An 11,890-nucleotide genomic window follows, 5' to 3' on the forward strand; every position below is an offset into this window, starting at 1 on the left:
ATTGTGAATTGGTGGTTTTTCATTTGAAGCCAAAATCAAAGATAAAAAAAAAAAACACTGGAAATATCACTGTGTGTGATGAATCTACATAATATACGAGTCACTTTTTGTATTGAATTATTAAAATCAACTTTCCAATGATATTTTTATTTACTGAGATGCACCTGTCTTCTGTGTGACTATAAAGCTCTAATTGAGCCGCACCCTTAAAACAGTCTCATTTTTACATCACCTTTTGTCACTCGCTATCTCCTTGATGTAAGGAAATAAAAAGAAAAGAATTTAATTAAGGATCAACCCTATTTATCCTCAACCACTTATCTGTGCGTGACTAAACCAGGTGATCAGCACATATGAGCTATTCTTCAGCTAATCTACTAAAACAAACGTAGTACCATTTTGTGAATGAATGGCTGAATTTCATTTATTGCTTCACAGCTTTTAAAGAGCTGCAGCTCTTCTAAACACCATTTACATTTCTCCACAATTGTGGAATGTTATGGTGATCCATTATCATATTGTACATTGATGTAATTTAAATTTAACATTGTATTTCCAAGACTCCTTGAAGTGTACAGGTGTTTATAACTGCTGCTCAACAGTGAACATTACTTTTTAGAATCCTTTACTTTTACAGTCAAATTAAACTTAATTATTTTAATTACTCAAAAACGTTTTAAAACTATTTATTATTGAATCAGTGTCTGCTTGTATTTAACTTAAAATACTAAAAACATTTATGTAAAGCAAACTATTCTGCATTCCATAGCCAAGCTAAGTACTGCATTAAAAGGGTAATACAGTTCGTGGAATTTATTTTAATTGTTAGGTTTATGAAGATAAGTTCATTCCTAAACAATTCTATTAATTTCATGAACCAAAATGGTTGCTACTGGACAAAATGTAACTGTTTTTAAATGCATTACTTACATTGCTATCAACATGACCACTAAAATCAACAAACTGAATAATTCAAATTTTGCATCATAATTGTTGTAAATATTTTTTATTTGAAACCAGGGTTTGGGAAAGCCAGTCCTGAGTGAACTTAGCTGCTGCTCTGCTTGGCAGCCAGTCTCTTGTCTCTCTCTTCAGCAATGGTCAGACGGATACCCTTTCCACGAGGAATGGACACCCATGCCTTGTTACCCTGGTTAAATGAACAACCAGACAAAAGATTAAAAAACCTGCTATAAGCAGCAAGTTTACAGACTTTACAATGCTGTAGATACTAATATAATGTGTGTGTACAATGCAACCGAAACCAAACTCATTCCAAAGATTCTTCAGTCAAATAAGCATGTTTTATGCAATACAAGTTGCTCATGGAATATGAATAAACTTTGACTTGTTTAAATGATAGAAAAAAGCTCACATTTATGGGAAGTTTAAAAATCTGAGTAAAAAAACATGCAGAAAAGTACACGAGACCAGTGGGAAATCCACCAGCCAACAATAAAATGTTTTACAGGGTCATGTTTTACTATCTGAAATCCTAACTGACGCAACATTATACAAGAGAAAATCTAAGCAATACAATAGGAATGACTACAGAACATTGAGCAGCTACTAGCAGAAGACTTGTCCATTTCTTACTCACCTTGCCAATGACAAAGATGTTGGAAAGCCTGGTGGCAAAGCTGTTGCCCGTGCTGTCCTTCACGTGAACCACATCAAAGGAGCCAGGGTGCCTCTCTCGGTTGGTGATGACACCAATACGACCCAAGTTAGCACCGCCTGTCACCATGCACAGGTTACCTACGCACAGGACGAGAGACAGCAGCAATGTTAATCGCCAAATAATTCTAACATTGATTACAGTGTAATTTACTAATTGCTATATCAGTAATGAGTTACTTTAGTACACTAGCGTAGTAATTAATAAGGAATTAATAATAGCAGTACTGACCAGTGTCAAACTTGATGAAGTCTGTGATTTTGCCAGTCTCCAGGTCAATGCGGACCGTGTCATTGGCCTTGATCATGGGATCAGGGTAGCGGATGGTGCGGGCATCGTGGGTCACTAGGTGGGGGATTCCCTTAGTGCCAACAAGGAGCTTCCTCACCTTGCACAGCTTGTACTAAACACACAGGTGGATTTTTTTTTTTAATGCAACATCATACAAAGATTCTATAAAAGTTGTAAAGAAGTTGAACAGACACCTAAGGTTCAGATAAAAACAGCCAAGCTGCTTGTTCCCACTGTGGCATCTTTTAAAGACCTTTAACCCTCAACTGCATAGCTGTACCCAGTCCAACTATTCATATGAACAAAAAGTAAACTACTACTTTCGGCTGCACCCATTAAGCGTCGCCACAGCGGATCATCAGTCTCCATACTGCCTCCATACTTACATCTGCCTCTTTCAAACCAACTACCTGCATGTTTTCCTTCATTTGTCTTGAGCAAAAAATAAACAAAGCCAAAAAAAAAAAAAAAAAAAACAAAACTGGGAAGTTTCAGGTCCAAACCAAAAATATGATTTTTACTAAAAACCTAAACACCTCCAACACTTGGTAGACTAAATGCTGCAAAGGAAAACCAGGTTGTTTACAAAGAACCGCAAATGTCTAATGTTACACAAAAACATGTTACACACCCTTTTAAATTTACACAACAATAAGACTGCTCACCTTGGCCTCCTCGTTGGTGATACGGTGGACGGTGAAACGGCCTTTCACATCATAGATCAAGCGGAAGTTCTCTCCAGTCTTCTCAATGCTGATCACATCTGCAACACAGGACACAATACTGTAACACTGTTTAACAGCTGTTCATACAACCTACTCCAAGTCCCCCGCATCAAAATTTCCAGGCCTTATAGTGCAACAACCTGCTGGTCTTTTCACAAAGCTTGGCATCATGCTCTATCGGGTTTTAACAAAGAATCAGATCAGATTTAATATCCTCTTGGCAATTCGATCTGAACTCCCACGGAGTGAGTGACGATGGCTCCATTAAAACACTCCAACATGTGCCAGGCTTGGAGGAAGGACATCTAACAGCTCATCCATCTGTTATACTGTGCTTTTAAAATTCAGCCGTTACACACAAACTACTCATTTCACTATGCCATCCACACAATACTAAGATGTGTAAACAGCAGCGAATAAACACAGTAATCCCGATTCAGCATCAAAATTACTCCACAATAATCAAACTACAATGTCTACATCTTTACCCAATGAACTACACATTAACATTTGCCTTGTGAGTAAAACCATTTATGCTCCTGTTTTAATTCTAAACTTAATTCTACCAGGTATAGTTCAGAGTTCATCCGTATCTATGAATACATTAGAAGAGCCATTGCGCCCATCAGGTGAAAAACCTGAATGTACCTGGCAAATTCTTTTTTTTTTTTTTTTAGAAGTAACATCGAGAGGATAAGCTTTCTGGGTATGTGCCATTAAGCAAAGCTTCTATCACCTCTCATGGGGCAAGTAACTAATATATAAATAGCAAATATGGTTGACTGTATTTACAGTGTATGTGAACACAGTACAAACTTACAACCCAACCTGCTCAAATGTACTTCTCTTACAAATATACTCAGTGAAATTTTAATCTAGGTTTAGAAAGGAGTGAGTGCAATCATTTTTTTGCTCTGTACTGCTGAAAATATCAATTGCACCATGTTCGTTTATTTGTATTGCAGCCTTTTTCCCTTCACTGTAATTTTTCAGAATGTCTTTGCTTTAGGATTTAATAATAATAATAATTTAACCTTTATTCGTCCCACAGTGGGGAAATTTCTAGTTTTTTCGCATATCCCAACTCATCTGGAAGCTGGGGTCAGAGCGCAGGGTCAGCCATGGTACGGCGCCCCTGGAGCTGATAGGGTTAAGTGCCTTGCTCAAGGGCTCAACACTTGGCTGTGCTGGGGTTCGAACCGCTGACCTTGTGATCAGTAACCCAGAGCCTTAACCACTGGACTACCACTGCCCCTGGCACCAGAATCACTAAAAATGGCAAAACTAACTGAAAAATAATAAACCTTTTTCTATAAAAGATTGCTCAACCTTAACACTTGTCACTTCCAAAGGCCCTGTTAACATTAATAATGTTGCCCTGAATTACATACACCAGTAATTTTATGGAAGGTTGAACAAAAAGCAGTGCAAACATGAAAAATGTCTTACTTGAGATGAGTGTAAAATCTGAGAGATTCAAATTACATTACTCCACCTGCTTATGTAAATCCAGTCCAAACCTGAATCATTCTAATAACTCCAAGAACAAATCTGAAATCTAACATGTGCATGAAGTCATGTCAAATTCTGAATCTTGAAGCTATCTTCACTAGAACATGGTTAAGCCACCAGTTTAACGACTGCACATTAAGATCGATCTGGTGCTATTCAGCTATCACTTCAACTCAGTGTTTACTCTCATGACCACCCCGACTTACCCATAAATCCAGCAGGGTAGGTGATATCGGTGCGGACCTTTCCATCGACCTTGATGAACCTCTGCATGCAGATCTTCTTGACCTCGTCTCCGGTCAGAGCGTACTTAAGCCGGTTCCTCAAAAAGATGATGAGGGGCAGGCACTCCCTCAGCTTGTGGGGACCGGTGGAGGGCCGAGGAGCCTAAAACAGACAAACCACATGGATGTGTTCACGTTTTTATCATGAAAACTTCCTTGTTCAATCACACACATCATTATTAATATATAATTATAGAGTCACGTGAAGAGGAAAGAAAACTCACAAACACTCCAGTAAGTTTGTCAAGCATCCAGTGCTTAGGCGCTGCAACGCGCTTCAGGTGCTTCTTCGGTCCTCGGGCCTAATGCAAAAAAAACAAACAAAACAATTTGTTTTAGTCCCTGATTGGGTTTTCATTGTTCATTCTTTGCTAACATGCTTAGCTTTCCTAACACTACAGAGCAAACCAGTTAGCGTCATACACTCGAATACACAAACCGGTCGAGGCCTTAAGTGCCACAACACTCTTTAATTACAATATTCACAATTGTCGCATTTATTTTCACGTTTTCACAACTACTAAATCCTTTCAACGGCAAAATAGGAGCTACATTTCGAAACGCTGCCTCAGGGCGCCATGTAGAGCGAATGTGGCGGAGAACCGACACCAAACACTTTCAACATCTTTATTAGAAAAAAACTCATCAAACTACAACCATTTACAGATTTATATTGACATCATATGTGATACTATGATTATTTGAATGGTTTGGTTGATTAATACGATGTAAATATTCTGATGGTTGTGGATGAAAACTGAAGAGAGCCGAAAAAAGAAATCTGCTCACCATGTTGGAGTCTGCGGAAAAGGGCCACCAACTTCCGGGGAAAGAAAGATATGCCGCACTACGGCTAGTGAAGAGGGACAGATAGAGCGCAATGTGAGGACTCCGCGAGCGCGTCTGCCCTCTAGTGGCCGGGGTTTAAACACTAATTCTAATGGTGTTTACTACTAAATTTTGCTTACAAGCAAACAAACAAAAAAAAGCACCATATTATTATAAGTTTTATAATATGAAATTTATTTTCAGCAGAATATAATTTGACAACACCTTCCCTTAGGTTGTCTTAGGAAATGGTGGTTCAGTGGAGTTACTGCTCATATGGTTGGGGTTTCAAGACCCAATATCAATAAGCTACCACAGTTGGACTATTTAGCAAGGCCCCTAACCCTTTGTGCCCCAGAGGTGCTGTATCATGTCTGACCCTGCACTCTAACCCCAGCTTCTCAACAATGGTGGGATATATGAAGAAAGAATTTCACTGTGCTTTAATATGACATGTAAGTAAAATATTTTTCTAATCTTAAGCAAGGCACTTAACCTTATCTGCACCAGCAACCTTACCATTGATGACCCTGCACCCCAATGCTGATCCTGACAAGCGGGACATGTGAAAATGACAATATTTCTTTGGGATTATTATAGTACTTTAAAAAAGTTTGCTTTTTCTTCTCTAACAAGTATTACATATCATGTCAAATGATTCATAAGACTTATGTTACTGCATGTGCTATATGTAAATTATCTCCTGTCTTTTATTTCTGCTCCCACTTGTATGCACACACACACACACACACACACACACACACACGCATGCATGCATGTGCGGTTAAGGAAAAAAAGGATATTTTGAAATTAGTTTTAAAATTGTATTTCTATAGATTAATACAATTGCTTGATGTAACAAACAGAACACAAAAAAAACACCCCTGTATTTAATACAACTTAATGAAAGTACACCTGCTACCTTAATTCTGCAGATATGTTTGCTGCATTTTATTTTATATGGCGCTCAATTGCAGTCGAACATTTCACCATAGTATATCTTATTATAATAGTATTGTAATATTATCATTATAAACTACCACTATGAGATTGCCCTTTAAAAGAAGGACATGTGTGATCCTGCCTTCAAATTGATCCAAATCAATGAATCAGATGGGAAAGTCTTTATCTCCAGAGCACAAACACTGAAAATAAACTGCATGGAAATAAACACTTCCCAGACATAAACACTGGCTAGAAATAAATCCTTCCCAGTACTGGTTCCCATAGGTGAAGTGTGTTGAAAGTATTGAAATATTTTACATTAATAACTGTTAAAAGGTCTAAATGTCTAGCTTGACTGACGTGTATCCTCTGTGAAAGTATTAAAAATGAGGAAGAGTTTTGATATTTGTGACTTGACCCAGATAAATCAAGCTAGAGGTTTAACATGTACTAGGTTTTTGTTTTTGTTCAGATATCTCTTCTTCATGAATGATAATCTCATTCAGGAAATACCAGACAGTGGGACAGAACAGCTTTCTGTTTATGATAGTAGATAAAGTGAGCCAGTGACTTATCTGTGTATGATGGCCAGCATGTCCAACCTCTTTCCTCATAGCTACATGGTGTTAGTCTTCTGTGCTTTATGTGAATTTTTTTTTTAGATGTTACACACTGTGTGGTCTTACATAGACTGTAATGCATGTACTCTGCTTTATATGTATGCTTTTGGGTATATTTACAGTGGATGATCCACTGATTAATGTGTGTTTGTATTTTTTTGGTATTTACAGGCACAAAAAATCTTCTCAACACCATTACAACACCAACAACACACCATGTTTAAGCCTAAAGAGAACTCCAGGAAAATGGGCCAGTGTAAATGATTTAATGATTAAGTGCCTCAAAGTCAACCTCATGACTCTCACACTGAGCGAGACAGAGTCACATGAGTTCCATTCCACATTCATAAGCTTATAAATGGTCTCCCTGCTTATTAATGCTATCAAATATATTTGGGGAGTAAATCTTTAACGCCTTTAAGAATAACTGATAAGTGCGACATAACCATTCTGAACATGTTAAGATGTAGATGGTTTCAAAATGATTGCTGTTCTAAGAGTGATTGCAAAAAAAAAAAAAAAAATCTAATTTTGCGTGCTAATGTTTCTACTCAGTATTTGTTTTCACTACTCAAAGATTGAGTTTAATTGAATTTTTGAAAAAAATGTAATAATAAATCATGAACGTAGACGATTCACTAATGTCCACTAGATGGCACTATATCGTTTAACCTAATATTAGTAAGCTGTTCAAAAAGGAGTTGAACTGAATAAAAGGTTCTTAAATGCTAATACCTTAATTCGTGAGAAATATGAGGCAAGAGTACCATTTAAAAGAAAAAAAGGGTTTAAGATATTGCATTGCAATCAACTATGACATCTTTAGTTGTAAATGTAAAGATTTTGGACTTCATCATTGTATTTCTCCTAATGGAGATGATAGGTGTGAAGAATTACCAGTAATATTGTATATAAAACATGTTATAAAATCTGAACTCTTTACTTTTATTAAATGATTCACTAATTGTAGCTATTAGGCCATAAATAGCTATAAGGCCATTTTAATGAATAATGAATTAGTGTGCATGTCTTATTTCACCGTATTCTGCTAAACCCTCCATTTCAGGTCCCATATCTTTATCATCAAAAACAATAATAAAAATAAATACAAGGTTTGAATCCTGTACTTTTTTATTTATGTATATTTTGAAGAACAACATAACAGAGTACATATTTTAAATATAACAGTAATTACATCTTTTGTAGAAAAATACACAAGATGAAAGGAAAGTGCTATAAAAAAAAAAACACAATCACCACATATGATTCATTCAGTTTTGTTAAACCAAAAATAATGAAGCAATCTTTTTATCAAACACAAGTTTGCATTAATCAACGCTAAAGAACATGACTTTATCTTTGAGTCTTTTAGATCGCTCTAAAATTTTCTATTCTTATGCAAGACAAATATTGATTAAACACGTACAAATATAGTGCTTTTGTAAGAGATCATATTCTAAACTATTTATTTTGCTTGAAATAATCTCATCAATTTCCGGCTGCTGATCACAACCCTTCTAGACATAAGTGAGACCATCAGTGGAGGAAATGGACACGTCCATCATTAATATATTTAACCATGGAAAACTGTCTGATAGATCAGGTTACCCCAGTGGAAAGGAGTGTTACGATGACATGCATTTTGGAAAAGACTAGCCCATGCTGGTTTTAGGATCACCTTCCATTGCAGAACAAAAACACCACCCGCCTGCTTGTATGGACAGAACCCACAGATGGCAGGTGGCAAGAGAAGAAGCAGCCAATCCATTAGAGAGTACATGAGCATATCACCTTTCAGAAGAAATACATTGTGGATTCACATAATGTTTATTGAAATGTTGACTGTTGGTGGTGAAGTATACCAGTTTAAAAAAAAAAAAAAAAAAAAAAAAAAAAGATCGATCCAACAATGCTGATTCTTTAGTAGACTTGGGGGGGAAATCATGTCTGATAACATGTTTAGCGGTCCAGTCCATGTGTGAAGCTAATGATTTAGCTCCATGTCTGGTGACTTGAGAGAAATTCTTGCACCACTTTGAAATCAGAGTTTGAAAAGGATTATAACAAGCAAGACCTCAATGTAAATAGAGTTACCAAGTTTTAGTCTCAAAAGAGCCTGTCTGTGGGGTTGTCCAAGTAGTCTTTTGATTGTGAGAGTCTATACTCACTAATACCTTTGCAGCTTACATAGTCATGAAAAGACTTCAAAAACAAATCTTGTGAGCCAACAGTGTCTCAGGTGCAAAAAAAAAATAGGCAGCCAAAAAGTGATTCGGGACTTTTAGGGGGTCAGCACCCAGCAGGTACATCTGATATGAAGTCAAACTCATTCTGGCCCAGCCACAGCTCTGGAAGTTCATTAGCCCTGTCCAAACCGAGCTCCACTACCAGAGACATCAAGACATCCTCGTCCACTGGATCAGAATCTATGATCCCAGACCCTTGAGCCATCCCTGGGCCAGAGATTTGCGCTGGACTCATCGAAGCACTGCCGAATCCTCTGTTGGATCCGGAAGAGACTGTAGAGGAGGCAGCCAGGCTCTGATAGTGACTGTTGAGTTTTGCAGCTGCATGGAGGCTATGAGGTGCTGACTGGACTGCAGACAGAAGGGCTGGGACTTCGTGAGGCCTGGGGAGGGAGAGTGGAGATTAGGAGGGGGGTACTGTGGGCCTGTTTTGCCAGAGTTTGTGTAGTGCAGAAGGGACAGAGAGTCACGGTCTTTCATGCTTGAGCTGGAGAGCAGCAGTAATCTCATTACCTGGTGACACCTGTGACACAAAAAAGAAGTTGTGCAAATAGTGAACCAGTGCAGTGTCGTGCATGAGGATATGGCATTCCTAACACAAATCACCCCTTAACACTGATATTTAGATAAAATCTCCAACAAGAAATATAGCTCTGTATCTCCAAAATGCATTTGCTAACCAACAAGAAGCCCCAGCTTGTCAATTGAGTAATTTTATTATAAATCATGCATAATCAACTAAATTATAAAGCACTTAGTCGACTCTGGTAATTACTATGCTGCACCTGTACATTTGTAATGGGCAGCAATTTATAGCCGTAAAAATGAGTATTGGGAAGAAATGACCCGAGCACACCAGAGTTTTTTTTTTTTATGTTGAACAGACTTTTAGTGAAGAAATTATTTCTGAACATTCTATTTATTAACATGCACAACCATTACTGTTTTCATAATCTTAAAGCAGTCATGAAACTGTTCAGGCAAACCCTTTAATAGGGCTGATGAATCATTTCACTAATAATTCATCAAATTACAGAACAGAATATGAAGTGCAACCATTTATGAGGCTATGAATGTGGTCATGTGATCCTGTATCACTTACAGTGTGAGAGTCATGAGGCTGACTTTGAGGCACTTAATCATTTAATCATTCACACTGCCCCTTTTCCCTGCATTCCTCTTTAGGCTCATGTTTAGTGGAAAGACATAATTGCAAAAGGCTGGCATGCAGCTGTAACAGGCCTCTAGCAAGGAGCACAAGCTCATCTCATCAGCCCTCCCTGACGCTGACAGCTGTAGGGCATTCAGCTCAGGATCTTCATGATAGGTCTTTGTGTGCATTATTTATTGCCTGGAAGCAGTTACTAACTTAACTGGTTAAGCCTACAACGTCATTAGCGTTAACCAAACACACATCGGCGGGAGAATGTTTCAATCACTTGTCCATCAAAGTCCTGAACTATTGCATTTACCATACATATATCTCTACTGAGAATTTCATATGTAAGATTATTTTACTTCAGAACAAATGTAGATTAATTATGACAAAAAGTGTGTAATATACTCAATACAAAAAGCATTTCATCTAGTCCTGTGTGCCAGGATAATTTCCCAAAGAAAACAATTTAAAGTGCCAGTAATGTCACAAGTAAGACATTGTTTTAAGAATGATTCTAAAGCCAAGTCTCTCTCTCTCTCTCTCTCTCTCTCTCGTATCAATAACCATAGAGATGGTTGGGATTAGCCAGTCATTAGTGGTGTCTCTTACACAACTAATTATGTTATAAGTTAGTTAAAGTTTGCTTCATTTACCCAACTGATATGGATACTGGTATAAATTTTTGTCCAAGGAATTCTCCAGGATAAAACATGAAATGAAAATGAATTAATAACCAACATCTTAAATTAATGATTGTGAATTCCAGGAGGTGCAGTATAAAAATGTTTAAAGTTACACGTGTTACAGAAGTGAAACATTAAGACTTTTCTTATCTCTTTAATCCCTATCAAAAAACAACAAAAAAACAAATACAAACAAATACAAATACAAAAAATTCTCAAATATTCCTGCAACTAAAGAATTTGATTAAAGAAAAAAAAGTCCAAACAAATATATACACAAGTAAAAAAAAATAAAAATAAAAATTAAAAAACACAAAAATAATAAATAGATAGGAAAATAATCGATATAAAATAGATACAGCTTCCTCACACATATTTCTATTTGTGAAAATGTACCTTTGAAAAAGTCAGCAATGTCTCGTAGTGGGTTTCCTATCACACAGGGTCCAAGACTGGCTGCTGGTCATAAAATAACTGAAATATCTGCAGGATAAATAAACGAGCAAGAACAAAAAAGCATGTGTTGACAAGTTCCTGGGAAAGATGCAAAGCGCGGTGTATCATCTGCTGAAGACTGAAGACTTGTCTCTCTTCCCTCAGCACGATCACAGAGTCCAGCTCCTCAATCAAAGGCACTAAGCCTTAATACACACACACGCGCGCGCGCGGATCGCGTTCAGTGGAGTCGGCTCATTAACGCGGAGCGGATCATTGGGACGGGATTCAAACGCAATGAACAGTTTTCTAAGTTCAATTAAACATGTTTTTATAATGAAAATCATCAGCAGAACAGACTACTAGTTAAACATGTTAGAAAACTTGTTTGAGTCACAAGAGATATAAAATCAAATGTGGGTCTGTCTTTATTCATGTTTAAATATTTCCTATTTCCATACAATAAATTAAAGAAGTGAGGGAA

General features: G+C 37.2%; 2 protein-coding genes across 2 annotated transcripts; both read right to left on the reverse strand.

Moving 5' to 3' along the window:
• Positions 1-990: 990 nt before the first annotated feature.
• rps4x (ribosomal protein S4 X-linked) lies at positions 991-5,382 on the reverse strand. Its single transcript, XM_046852620.1, has 7 exons — positions 5,280-5,382; positions 4,715-4,792; positions 4,413-4,593; positions 2,635-2,732; positions 1,910-2,081; positions 1,601-1,758; positions 991-1,150 (listed from the first exon to the last, which is right to left on the reverse strand). Exons 1-7 carry the CDS (start codon positions 5,280-5,282, stop codon positions 1,049-1,051), a joined length of 792 nt encoding a protein of 263 aa, XP_046708576.1. The 5' UTR covers positions 5,283-5,382; the 3' UTR covers positions 991-1,048.
• A 3,342-nt stretch (positions 5,383-8,724) lies between these two features.
• On the reverse strand, positions 8,725-11,619 carry cited1 (Cbp/p300-interacting transactivator, with Glu/Asp-rich carboxy-terminal domain, 1). Its single transcript, XM_046850714.1, is given in 3 exon segments — positions 8,725-9,447; positions 9,450-9,652; positions 11,368-11,619. Coding segments are annotated over 2 exon segments (465 nt in total). The 5' UTR covers positions 9,640-9,652; positions 11,368-11,619; the 3' UTR covers positions 8,725-9,172.
• Between the last annotated feature and the right edge of the window lie 271 nt (positions 11,620-11,890).

Source organism: Silurus meridionalis, chromosome 6 (assembly GCF_014805685.1).
Source record: "Silurus meridionalis isolate SWU-2019-XX chromosome 6, ASM1480568v1, whole genome shotgun sequence".
NCBI classification, from domain to species: Eukaryota; Metazoa; Chordata; class Actinopteri; order Siluriformes; family Siluridae; genus Silurus; species Silurus meridionalis.